The following is a 14,578-nucleotide window of genomic DNA, read 5'->3' on the forward strand; positions in this document are numbered from 1 at the left end:
TTGTTGTTCATATTTGATGTCCTCTATTTATTCTCCACATTATTATTATAATTATTTATTTCTATTTAATTTTAACTTAATTAACTTTAATTTAATTCTAATAAAAACATTTCCCATAGCCATTAAAAAATTACAGTTTTAGTGCAAATATGATGACATGATGTATCAAAAACATTACCAACATTTTACGAGTGATAAAGTATGTCAAAAATAATAAACAAAATGCCATTTTCTGACGTCTCTCTGCAATACCGTTACAGTCCAGCAGTGGGCGCTAACGTTTCATTATTATTTCTCTGCCTTCACAAAGCTGCATGTATTATGAGTAGTAATTAGTAAGTAATAAATATTGACATCATTTTCTCATCTTTGTCAGAATAGTGAGTGATTCATTTGACTTCATTAGAAAAATAACATGTTTATATACAGTCGGGCAGTTCATTGTAGAATTTGGTTTGTTAGACTTTAACCTTTGAGATTAAAGTTGTAAATTTATGAGAATAAAATAAATGTATGAGACAAAAATGGGCACATACATGAAAAAAACTCTATACTATATTTACAAAAATAAAATTTACAAGAACATTTTTTTTTAGATTACAATTAAATTTATGAGGATAAAGTCAGAAATGGGTGTGGGAGTGGTTAGTGTGCAGGCCACACAGCTTGGAGACTGGAGTTTAATTCCACCCTCGGCCATCTCATTTTCGTATTTGTAGAAAAATATAGAAAACCTAAATATCCTATTTAGAGTGTCCCCACACATCTTAAGGTAAACAATGGAAACATATGAAAAATAATTGTCAATGACGTTGCCAGTGACGCCATATTAGTTGCTATGTTGGACGCTCTGAGTTTGGAATGCTTTTATTGGGACCAGAAATCATGATGTGAATGTGATTGTGGACAGACTAGAACATGGAGTGTTCACCCTCCAGTAGTATCACAGTGTATTCTTAAAGGTCATCCAACATTCTTAAACACAGACAGCAAGTGAGTAAATAGCACACATTTTCTTTTGCATAAATTACATATTAGCGCGCAGACCTCACAGCTCGGAGACCAGGGTTCAATTCCACCCTCGGCCATCTCTGTGTGGAGTTTACATGTTCTCCCCGTGCATGCGTGGGTTTTCTCCGGGTACTCCGGTTTCCTCCCACATTCCAAAAACATGCTAGGTTAATTGGTGACTCCAAATTGTCCATAGGTATGAATGTGAGTGTGAATGGTTGTTTGTCTATATGTGCCCTGTGATTGGCTGGTGACCAGTCCAAGGTGTACCCTACCTTTTGCCCCAAGACAGCTGGGATAGGCTCCAGCACCTCCCGCGACCATCTTGAGGATAAGCGGTGGAAAATGAATGAATGAATGAAAACGTGCTAGGTTAATGCTAGGTCCATAGGTATGAATGTGAGTGTGAATGGTTGTTTGTCTATATGTGCCCTGTGATTGGCTGGTGACCAGTCCAGGGTGTACCCCGCCTCTTGCCCGAAGACAGCTGGGATAGGCTCCAGCACCCCCGCGACCCTCTTGAGGATAAGCGGTAGAAAATGAATGAATGAATGAATTAATTACATATACTGTATATATACATGTCATCGTCGAATAATTCATATAAATGTTGCTTGAATGTTGTATTCACCAAAGTTTCAGATCATGAAGGTTTGCACATTTGGAAGTGAGCCATGATAAAAGTTTGGAATGACTCTGAACGCTACGTTTCAGAGAATTTCTGGCTTCCTGTGATGTCACAATGTAACAGGCTTCCTTATATGGGCATGCACTGTAGGACTGCCCTCCCGACAGCTCTGTTTCGCTGTGTTTACGATTGTTAGCTATGGCTCCCAGGAACTCTTTTTACGAGGCAAGCTCAGGCGGAAGTGGTTGGAGTTGGTGATTCCTAGCAGCAGCATTTCACACGAGGCTTTTTTTTTTGTGAACATGAATATGGATTATCGGCAAGCCGGAAGCAGTGCGCTCTTGCTAGGAAAGGTGAATTAATGTCGGACACACCATGACTGCATTCACTAAACGCGGACCTGTGTTAACACTCTTTGGGTTCATACACGGTAAGTCAGGGGTCTCTAGCAAGTCGCTCCTAACCACTTTTCAATTAGCTCTCCAAAGGATTTATTCATTTATTATCAACTCCTATACCCACAAAATGAGAAAGTGGTGTGCAAAGTAGGTGTGCTCAGAGGCAAATTAGTTTTAAAATTAGTAGACAGTTTTGGAAACCCAAGGAAATACTGCATAATAGGTATGAATAGGTGCAGATTCTGGGAGATCTAGAAGGGTTATTTTGTGTTGCTGCTCTATAGGAATCCACAACTCGAAAAATGATCATAATAGGTCCCCTTTAAAGACAGCCCTTATGCCCTGTAGCACCTTTAGCTGTGACATCATACCAGTAAAACATTGTTTTCTGTGTAATTGAAGGTTTTAGAGCCTTTGTGCCGATGACAGAGCTACTTTGTCACATAAATATTGCATCATCATATTTGAGGGTATTGATAACATAACTAAAGACCAGAAAAGCTCTCATCAAGTCCTTTCATTTGATGTATGATTCAATGTGGTGTGACTTAATGAGATAACAATTACATGTAGTATAATTAGGCTATTAATTAAGTTGCAGCAACAGATCAGTTCCTGAAGTCAACAAAATGTTATTTTCACCCGAGATTACATCCATGCTAAATGCATGTTATATGCTGCTGATGAGATCAGATGAACAAATGGGTTTTATTATTTCAGCGCCGTGATGCATTAAAGGTCTGCAACATGTGCCCTAATTAATCCAACAACTGCGCACACATCCTCCTAAATAACAGTCAGACTTCATTAGAACTCAACCAACCAAAGAAGGGATTAAGTCTGATTTTCCACAAAGAGAAGAAAGATATGTTCCCAGAATATTTGGGATTAATGAGGTGTTATAGGTGCTTCAATTGATTGTTTTTTTTACTTTCATATGGAAATGAGTCATCGGCTTCAATGCACAGTCTTTGTTGTGGTAATGGCCTTCAAAACAAACAAATAAACAAACTAACCAACCCTTTTATTAAAGGTATGTGAAGGTTGATAATTAATCTGTCTTTGCAACTGGGAGCTGCTGCGGAGAGCAGCGGCAACATCGTTCTCACACGTTCCCACGCACTTTGGAATTGCATCACTCAAGCCAAAAGCTGTACTGTAATTTGGCTGCTTAGGTTTTGCACTTGCTGCACAGCTCTTGGACCGACCATGTGCGACTTGTGTAGTTGGACATTTTATCAAGTGATTTGTTTCTTTTCAACCAAGTGCTCATGGGATGGTTTGCTGTTGGGTTGGCTTACCGAAAAATTGGATGAATGCCATTTTCATTCATTCATTCATTTTCTACCGCTTTTCCTCACAAAGGTCGCAGGGGGTGCTGGAGCCTATCCCAGCTGTCTTTGGGCGAGAGGTGGGGTACACCCTTGACTGGTCGCCAGCCAATCACAGGGCACATATAGACAAACAACCATTCACACTCACATTCCTACCTATGGACAATTTGGAGTCACCAATTAACCTAGCATGTTTTTGGAATGTGGGAGGAAACCGGAGTACCCGGAGAAAACCCACGCATGCACGGGGAGAACATGCAAACTCCACACAGAGATGGCCGAGGGTGGAAGTGAACCCTGGTCTCCTAGCTGTGAGGTCTGCGCGCTAACCACTCGACCGCCGTGCCGCCTGAATGCCATTTTCATATTCCTTATCACACTAAAACACTTGCAGTTTCATTCTCGTAGTACTAAGATAGAGTATTAGTGACGCATTATATGAGAATAATGTCGTAAGTGTACGTGAATAAAGTCATAAGTTTCAGAGAAAAAAGTTGTAAATTTACGAGAATAGTTGGAAATTTACAAGAAAAAAAGTTTTACATTAAAAAAATATATATAAAAAGTTGTCAATTTACAGGAAGAAAAGTCTTAAGTTTACATGAATAAAGTCGTAAATTTATGAGAAAAAAGTTATAAACCTACCAGAATAAAGTTGTGAACTGAAGTTGTAATATTAAGGCCAAAGATTGTGTAAGCCTCCGCCTTTCATAGCCGTCTCAGGAAATGCCTGTCACAAATGTTAGAATAAAGTTTTTTTTTTTTAATTCATAAGAATAAAAAACAGAATGATGAGACTTTTATTTTTTGTATTTTTTTCAGGGCTTTTCACCTGCCTAAAAGTAATCTTCGTTGAATCTGCCAGTTTTACTCTCCCCCCCTCAATAAAGCTAAAATACATAAAAAGTCCATCAGCAGCAAAGTACAATTTGTCATACCTAAATAAAAACTTATAAAGAAGGTTTTCCAAGAGACTTTGTGATATGGTGGATTGCTTTGGGAACTTTTTCATCTTTTGTTGGAAAAATGAGTGTTCGGCCACACCAATTTCATTCTAGTAGTACTAAGCTAGAAACTATGACGTAGTACTAGTGACGCATTATATGAGAATAATGTCGTAAGTGTACGTGAATAAAGTCATAAGTTTCCAAGAAAAAAGTTGTACATTTACGAGAATAAAGTCGGAAATTTACAAGAAAAAAAGTTTTACATTTAAAAAAAAACAAAAAAAAAGTTGTCAATTTACAGGAAGAAAAGTCTTAAGTCTTAAGTTTACATGAATAAAGTCGTTAATATATGAGAAAAAAAGCCAAATATCATGTAAGCTGGACGGCACGGCGGTCTAGTGGTTAGCGCGCAGACCTCACAGCTAGGAGACCAGGGTTCAATTCCACCCTCGGCCATCTCTGTGTGGAGTTTGCATGTTCTCCCCGTGCATGCGTGGGTTTTCTCCGGGTACTCCGGTTTCCTCCCACATTCCAAAAACATGCTAGGTTAATTGGTGACTCCAAATTGTCCATAGGTATGAATGTGAGTGTGAATGGTTGTTTGTCTATATGTGCCCTATGATTGGCCGGCGACCAGTCCAGGGTGTACCCCACCTCTCGCCCGAAGACAGCTGGGATAGGCTCCAGCACCCCCGCCACCCTCATGAGGAAAAAGCAGTAGAAAATGAATGAATGAATCATGTAAGCCTCCGCCTTTCATAGCTGCCTCAGGAAATGCCTGTCACAAATGTTAGAATGAAGTTTTTTTTTTTAATTCACAAGAATAAAGTCATGAATAAACTTGTACAGGCATTGCCTGAGACAGCTATGAAAACAGGGCTAATGTGACATTTGGCCCCTGGCATGTGAGGGGGCGGGGAAAGGAAGGCGGAAATGAGAGGGGCTAGATATGCTAATCTGGTTGTGCAACTGCTCTATTTTGCTGCCACATTATAAATAAAAGCATGCCTGAAGCAAGAGGAACGTTTCCTTTCTTCCTGAAGAGTTATGCCCTATTTTCTCTCTGACACGTATGACAGGACGAGATGTAGTATTATGACTTTATTTTAGGAAATTAGCAACCCCGTGCATGCGTGGGTTTTCTCCGGGTACTCCGGTTTCCTCCCACATTCCAAAAACATGCTAGGTTAATTGGCCACTGCAAATTGTCCATAGGTATGAATGTGAGTGTGAATGGTTGTTTGTCTATATGTGCCCTGTGATTGGCTGGCCACCAGTCCAGGGTGTACCCCGCCTCTCGCCCGAAGACAACTGGGATAGGCTCCAGCACCCCCAGCGACCCTGGTGAGGATAAGCGGTAGAAAATGAATGAATGAAAGTAAGAAATTTCAGATTTCAGATTCAGAAGTTGAACACTTACGAGAATAGACTCGTAAATTTATGAAATTAAATGTATTAAAAGTTGTAATATTAAGAGCTTAAAGTCATAAATATGAAAAAAATCATAAATTTATGAAAATACTTTTGAGAATTTATGAGAAAACAAGTCTTAATATTACAACAATAAGGGCCTACATTTCTGTGAATAAAGTTGTAATTTTCTGAGAATAAACTTCATTCATTCATTCATTCATTTTCTCGGGTCTCCTAAGGCCAAAGATCGTGTAAGCCTCCGCCTTTCATAGCTGTCTCAGGAAATGCCTGTCACAAATGTTGGAATAAAGTTTTTTTTTAATTCATAAGAATAAAAAACAGAATGATGAGACTTTTATTTTTTGTATTTTTTTCACCCCCCCTCAATAAAGCTAAAATACATAAAAAGTCCATCAGCAGCAAAGTACAATTTGTCATACCTAAATAAAAACCTTACAAAGAACATTTTCCTAGAGACTTTGTGATATGGTGGATTGCTTTGGGAACTTTCACCTTTTGTAGGAAAAATGAGTGTTCGGCCACACCAGTAGGTGTCATGGATGTCTTTTTCTGCAGCAGTTGAAATTGAGGTTGGAGTTGTCATGGAGCAAAATGTTGTTTCCTAAACAAAATATCTGCAGCTGCTGGAGCCAGTAGATGGTGCAGCGGGATTAAGGATGCTATTTAAGAAAATACAAGAGTTAGTATTTGTCAAATGTTTGAAAACACTAATCAAATATAGAACTTTTCCTGCAAAGACATGCAACACAAAGTACTTTACAGAATTAAAACTATTTCCACAATTAAAAGGAAAAAACAAAGAAAAAAAAGAAAGCCGCTCCTTCCCACCCTCCATACTCGACACACACACACACACACACACACAATCACACAATCACACAACCACACACAGTAGGGAGACATGGCATGGCACTGAGGAACAAGGAAACGCCACCTTTGGGGCCGTCCACACTGGGAGGAGCTGCAGGCCGTGCCATCGGGGGACTAGCACCCGGGCCCCCCCGACTCCGAGAGACGGGCGGACCCCCACATTAAAGGGAGGAACCCCCAGCCGGCCGGGTCGAAGGGACCCAAGGATGGCACCCCCTCAGCAGACTCGAACAGCCCCCAGTGTGGAGGACCCCCCTGAGGAAACACTGGAGTTAGAAGCTGAAGACTAAGAGCATAAAATATGACTAAAAAGATAAAAACATAACACTGGAGTTAAAAGCTGAAGACTAAGAGCATAAAATATGACTAAAAAGATAAAAACAAAACACTGGAGTTAAAAGCTGAAGACTAAGAGCATAAAATAGGACTAAAAAGATAAAAACATAACACTGGAGTTAAAAGCTGAAGACTAAGAGCATAAAATATGACTAAAAAGATAAAAACAAAACACTGGAGTTAAAAGCTGAAGACTAAGAGCATAAAATATGACTAAAAAGATAAAAGCATAACACTGGAGTTAAAAGCTGAAGACTAAGAGCATAAAATAGGACTAAAAAGATAAAAGCATAACACTGGAGTTAAAAGCTGAAGACTAAGAGCATAAAATAGGACTAAAAAGATAAAAGCATAACACTGGAGTTAAAAGCTGAAGACTAAGAGCATAAAATAGGACTAAAAAGATAAAAACATAACACTGGAGTTAAAAGCCGAAGACTAAGAGCAAAAAATATGACTAAAAAGATAAAAACAAAACACTGGAGTTAAAAGCTGAAGACTAAGAGCATAAAATAGGACTAACAAGATAAAAACATAAGAAAAGTTTAAAAATATTAGTTAAAAGATTTCGCTTGTGAAGCGTCCCCAAACCGGACCAGGCACATTCCGACCACACCTCTATCCATGCACACATCCACAGTGGACAGCAGAGGACTTCATTTGTAGCAGTTTAACTTAAATCATCTTTCAAATGTTTAATATTATCATAATATATATGTTTATATGTCACTATTATATTAAAATTATAGTGTAGAATGCTACAGTATGCAAATATGCAAATGTGGAAGCAGACATACGGAGGGGGTTTAAGCGTGTGAAGCTGTGGGTCTCAAATATTCCGGATGATTGAACTCGTCGTGTGCACGCAAGACGCAAGTTCCGGGGGTTCGATCGCGCAAACTCCACCCAGCACACACACACACACACACACGACACGGGAACCTGTGGCAGCGTAGTAGGCTAAAAAAAAAGGCTTCTCGCACGGATTCCTGCAGAGAAAAGTTGTGCGGGTCAAAGTCCAAAGGGGGACGTGTGATTGGAAGACATGCTTCAAACATGGCCGTGGTAGCCGCGAGTGAACTTTCGTCCGGCGTGAAGGAAAACGGTTTTTTAGAGGTTCTGGTGCGGGGACGCTGGCACAAAGTTTGGGTTCACTTGAATGAAGAGGCGCTCACGTTAAGCTGCGAGGACACGAACTCCGTCACCGCGAATGGATCCTACCTCGACAACAACAACTCCAACAACGGTCCTACAAGTGTTCGCACCGCACACCTGGATCTGGACGAATCGGTACCGGAGACCATAGCGAACAGGAAGCGGTGCGTCAAGGTGACCAAGCAGGACGTCGGCGGACTGGGGATTAGTATCAAAGGAGGACGGGAGAATAAAATGCCTATACTGATCAGTAAGATCTTCAAGGGGCTGGCTGCAGACCAGACTCAGGCTCTTTACGTCGGAGACGCCATCCTGTCCGTCAACGGTGTCAACCTGAGGGACGCGACCCACGACGAGGCGGTGCAGGCGCTCAAACGGGCAGGGAAAGACGTGAGTGTGGAAGGTAGGAATGTTTTGGTTGTCGTAATTGCGTACAAACAGTGCCAGTGTGAGAACACAATCATTCGCTAGCATGAGTGGATAAATACTGGTGTACTTCCGGGATGTAAATGTACTTTAAAGATGTGCTTGCAATAAAGAGGGTCAAAGATCCTCTATTGAACGAGAGCCATTGGTTGCTGAAAATACGTATATTCATCCCTTAGAACTGAACTTCTGAACGCTCTAATGTCCCGCAGTGTAGTGTAGCATATGATCAACTGCATTTTTAATGAATAAAAAGCATGCGTGTGTGTGATAATAGCCTGCCACAAACAAAAGAAGAATTATTATCATGGTGCCACCTTGTTAAGGTGGACAAACGGGTGCATGTGAAGTGTTCCACGTGTTAGAGCTACAACAATTGATAAATTTATGATTAACTGATTAATTAATTTTACAAATTAATTCCACTGGCTTCCCGTCCCCCAACATATCCATTCCACGACCACTCCATACCTCACAGACCTCCTTCATCCAACCAATCCCCCGCGCGTCCCCTTCGCTCCTCAGACGCCAACCTCCTGGCACTCCCCTGTAAGACCAAGCTCCGAACCTGGGGAGACAGAACCTTCTCCCCTCTGGAGCTCTTTGCCCCATTCACTCCGTGTGTGCCTTCCCTCCTTCAAAAAACAACTAAAAACCCACCTGTTTAAATCTGTTTTAGCCTTGTTTTAGCTCTGAATTCATTCATTTTCTACCGCTTATCCTCACGAGGGTCGCAGGGGGTGCTGGTGCTGGAGCTTATCCCAGCTGTCTTCGGGCGCGAGGCGGGATACACCCTGGACTGGTGGCCAGCCAATCACAGGGCACATATAGACAAACAACCATTCACACTCACATTCATACCTATGGACAATTTGGAGTCGCTAATTAACCTAGCATGTTTTTGGAATGGGGGAGGAGACCGGAGTACCCGGAGAAAACCCACGCATGCACGGGGAGAACATGCAAACTCCACACAGAGATGGCCGAGGGTGGAATCGAACCCTGGTTTCCTAGTTGTGCGCTAACCACTCGACCGCCGTGCCGCCAGCTCTGAATTAATGTTTGGATATTGCATTTTAATGCATCTTTTAATCTGTTTTTACTCAACTCTATTTTAATTTCTTTTTCTGTACCGTCTTTGAGTACCCTGAAAAGCGCTATACAAATAAAATATATAATTATTATATTATTATTAATTGACAGCTATTTTGGTATTTGATTGTTTTTCATTAAAAAAAATTAACTATCCTCTGATTTCAGCCCCTCAAATGTCAATATTTTAAAAAATGTCCTTAGCGGCTGTTAACAGGGAAACATTTTTTGGTCAAAGCAGAAAATTATTTGAACCTTTCAGCCTTTCATCCACATGGAAATGGCGTTTTGGGCAACCTGCAACAAAATGTGACAACGCCGGATTGTTGTTGCCTTGTAGACGAGCAAACCACTATAAAAACAATGACATCACCGCCCTGTGGCTGTCACACGACCAGAAGTGATAACCCAACATAATATCTAAATACTTAGACTGGCAGGACTCATTTTTTTTGTCTTATACTCCGAAATGACTTGCAGAAGTAGTTTGTATCAAACTAGGGCTCTCCTACTGACTGAAACTAGTGTTTGTCCTACCTAGTCATTGAGCATGAACTGATGAAGTTTGTTCGGATGAGACCACGTGTGTCGCCAGAGGGCCGAAGCACTGCAGGTTTTCTTTCCAACCAGTTTCTGGTTTGCAGTTTCTGATTTTAATTGACGAGCTCCTTCCCTCAAACCAAAGGAGGGTTAATCATTAAAATCACCTGCTTTAGTGACCGGTTGGAAAGAAAAAACCTGTAGTGTCTCGCCCCTCCATGGCATGAGTTTTAGACCCCTGTTCTAGACACTCCAGGTTTTCTTTCTAGCAGGTGTTTGTAATGATCAATGCCTGTGTCGTCAATTAAAATGGTAATGATCATGGTTTTATTTCATGTGAACATGTACATATCAGATTACATTTGAATGCATCCCATAATCAGTTCACAGTTGCACATGTCCAAAAGGAGTAGGAAGAAGCAAAGCTTATTAAATCCTACCCCTCCATCTGGTACTTTTACAATCAGTAACTGTTACATTTGTTCACTTCCTGCTTTCCTAATATAGTTTAAGGTTTTTTTTTGGTAATTTTTTTTGTCACGTATCGAAGTACATACGAGGTGATATGAGCATCCAATGACATAATGGGTACCATAGTAAGTGTCAATATAGTGATATGTATAGCACATCATGACTGGTTCAAGACTCTTCATCCTTGTATTTAGCAAACATCAACTGCTTGTATTGTTTCTTGAATTGGCTCATCGTTGTGCATTGTTTGATTTCCTTACTCAATCCATTCCATAGTTTGATTCCACATACTGAAATGCTATGGCTTTTTAACGTAGTCCTAGCATAGAAGTGTTTCAAATGTACTTCTTCCCTGAGATCATATTTCTCCTCTCTTGTAGAGAAGTATTGGATGACATTTTTAGCTAATTGGTTATTTTTAGCCTTATGCATTATTTTAGCTGTTTGAAGATGAACTATATCAGCAAGTTTAAGTATTAGTGATTTTAGAAATAAGGAGTTAGTATGTTCTCTGTAGGCGGCATTATGAATTATCCTTACTGACCTTTTTTGCAGTACATTTAGCGAGTGAAGATTGCTTTTATAGTTATTAGCCCATATTTCCACACAATAAGTAAGATATGGTAGAACCAGGGAGCAATAAAGAGTGTGGAGTGATTTCTGATTGAGAACAAATTTAGCTTTGTTATATATTAGCTTTGTTATAATATTGACATATTTCTGGCCACCTTATGTTGTATATTTGTAATATGAGGTTTCCAGCTCATATTTTCATCTATTGTGATCCCCAGAAATGTATTTTCCTTCACCCTTTCAATGTCTACACCGTCTATTTGTATTTGCTGGTACGTGTCCTTTCTGCTGTTACCAAACAGCATGATTTTAGTTTTATTTAGGTTCAAGGACAATCTATTATCATCAAAGCATCTTTTTAGTGTGACCATTTCTTCTCTGACCTTTCTAATGATTTAATCTGTACTCCCTGTCTGTGTTGCGCAATTATAATTGTCCCATAAGCAAATGGGGGAAAAAAGTGGCCTCATACTCACCACCCCCACTTTGCTCTTTGACTGACAGACTGAATAATGTGGCCAACCTCATTTCACATCCTGTGATTTGTGGTGGAAATACTCTGTAATTTATATTTCCATCCCACCTGTGGATGCTCATGTAAAACAACACAATGTTTATCAATCCTGGACCTTGAAATACAAAGGTCTTGAGAATTTCTACCTGCAAGCTGATTGGCACCATGTTGTTTCTCAGGTAGCCTCTAAATCACACCCTGATTAGATGAATAGAACAAAAGCAGCAGGATCCTGTGTACCGAGACCCATGAATGTTTTACAGATCTTTCACATGCACAGTACACACATAGCAAAATAATAATAAATAGCAACTTTGTCAGTCCATGTAAATGTCAGACTTGGAAACGGATGCAGATCCTTTAGACGGGTGAACAGATACAGACACAGATAGTGGTTCACTCGCTCATCCCTGCAATTTATTTTCTGTGATTTGAATAGCAAGAGCCGGGACACGGACATTGATATTTGTATGAAGCCAGAATACATTTATTCCTTCAAAGCCGCTCCTCTCCTTCGTCCCCCAGGTTCCAGTTCTTACGTACATGTAGCCCATTGGGAGCTATTGTGTTGTTAAGTCATTCATTCATTCATTTTCTACCGCTTATCCTCACGAGGGCGAGAGGCGTGGTACAGCCTGGACCGGTCGCCAGCCAATCACAGGGCACATATAGACAAACAACCATTCACACTCACATTCATACCTATGGACAATTTGGAGTGGCCAATTAACCTAGCATGTTTTTGGAATGGGGGAGGAAACCGGAGTACCCGGAGAAAACCCACGCATGCACGGGGAGAACATGCAAACTCCACACAGAGATGGCTGAGGGTGGAATCGAACTCCAGTCTTTTAGCTGTGTGGCCTGCACGTTAACTACTCTCCACCGTGCAGCCCATTTCTGACTTTATTCTTGTAAATGTACGACTTTATCCTCATAAATTTACGATTGTAATCTCAAAAAAAAAATTCTCAAATTTTATTCTTGCAAATATAGTATAATAGAGTTTTTTTCATATATGTGCCCACTTTTTCTCATAAATTTATTTTATTCTCATAAATTCACAACTTTATTCTCAATGGTTAAAGACTTACAAACCAAATTCTACAATAAACTGCCCGACTGTGTGTAAATATTCATTCATTCATTCACTTTCTACCGCTTATCCTCACAAGGGTCGCGGGGGTGCTGGAGCCTATCCCAGCTGTCTTCGGGTGAGAGGCGGGGTACACCCTGGACTGGTGGCCAGCCAATCACAGGGCACATATAGACAAACAACCATTCACACTCACATTCATACCTATGGACAATTTGGAGTCGCCAATTAACCTAGCATGTTTTTGGAATGTGGGAGGAAACCGGAGTACCCGGAGAAAAGCCACGCATGCACGGGGAGAACATGCAAACTCCACACAGAGATGGCCGAGGGTGGAATTGAACCCTAGTTTCTGCGCGCTAACCACTCGCCCGCTGTGCAGCGGCATTGTTAAGTCATTTGCCTTCAATTTGTCTTTAGTCAAAAAGGCGAATTGTAGTACGGATTTCTAGGAAAAGTCTTGTTATGTAACCATTGGTCCCATGAAGGGCACATTCATGTTCAAACACTTTTTTTTGCTGCTTTTTCTTTTTGCTGCACATGCTGTTGCTTTTAGAAGATGAACATTGGCCTAATGGTAGATTAGTTTGAAGGCTGAAAATCATTTTTCACACGCACACACACACACACAAACACAGGGAATATGTAAGTGCCCACTTCTGGGTTTATTCCTGTTCCCACGAGCACTCTTGAACAACGAGTATCTCTCTCTCTCACACACATATACACACACACACATGTGATGATGATCCTTCCCAGGGGTGCGAGGGGGCTATACTGTAGAGGGGAAAGCGGAATTCACTGAGATAAGAAAAGAGGAAAAAGGGAGCAGAGCAGGATAACTAGGAGGGGGGAGAAGTAGAATTGTGACTATGAGGAGAAGCTGCAGGAGAGCTAATGAGGAATGCTAAGAAACTGATATAACGATAGGTAAACTTCAGGCTACACTCATTAGGGAAAAAGCAGCAAAACGTGGATGTTTCATAAGCACATTGCATGTCTTATGGATCTCTGCATTTATCCATGTACTGTATGTCTCACTCCGAATAAAACACATGATCCGTGGTATCCCCAGTGTTCCACTTATTCCTTACTGGAAGTCGCTTTCTGACGGGATTGAAGCACTTACGGCATGATAGTGAATTTGTACAATTTATGCACACGGGCACGTCTGGGAGATCATTCATCTTTGTATATTACTTGGGCGCTCACAATTTGCACCTTGTTAAAAGATGGAAGACACCTTTAAGTAAAATAGACAGTTTCTGTAAATATTATGCCCAAGGTAGTGAAGACAGACACTTCTGAAGTAATGTTATATACACCAGAAGGACAAATGCAAGCACACATTCTAGTCAACATATAAGCCAATCTTGCATTGGATTTAGCGTATTATTTGCACATAGGTCTGTTTTCCCCATAGAAAATATTTGAATTGAAATAATATTTTTCCTTCTCCCTGGCCAAACCGTGCAGCTCTTCCCAGCAGATCCTCCCCAGAGAGGAGTCCAGGAGGCATCCTGAACAGATGCCCAAGCCACTTCATCTGGTTGGAACAGCAGAGTTTCTCCCACTGACTGTCCAGGACTTCATTTCTAATGATAGATCAATAGCCACGTATACATGGACCCAAATATTCCAATTCCATTCGGGTTATTTGCTCAAACGGAAAGAATGTAACCTTTGTATACACCTCATTCCGAAAGAAAAGTGCCAATCCGAATGAATATATAATGGGATTCCCAGGGGTGGA

General features: G+C 40.7%; 1 protein-coding gene across 2 annotated transcripts in view; it reads left to right on the top strand.

The window, feature by feature from the left end:
* Positions 1-7,784: 7,784 nt before the first annotated feature.
* sntb1 (syntrophin, basic 1) overlaps positions 7,785-14,578 on the top strand; it is a 69,646-nt gene continuing 62,852 nt past the window's right edge. The window contains exon 1 of one of the 2 annotated variants that reach the window (XM_058085382.1): positions 7,785-8,516. In XM_058085382.1, the coding sequence (XP_057941365.1) occupies positions 8,015-8,516 (502 nt within the window). In that variant the 5' untranslated portion in view covers positions 7,785-8,014. The remainder of the gene's footprint in view (positions 8,517-14,578) is intronic. The other variant, XM_058085381.1, reaches the window with a different exon arrangement.

Source organism: Doryrhamphus excisus, chromosome 10, assembly GCF_030265055.1.
Source record: "Doryrhamphus excisus isolate RoL2022-K1 chromosome 10, RoL_Dexc_1.0, whole genome shotgun sequence".
Lineage (NCBI taxonomy): Eukaryota > Metazoa > Chordata > Actinopteri > Syngnathiformes > Syngnathidae > Doryrhamphus > Doryrhamphus excisus.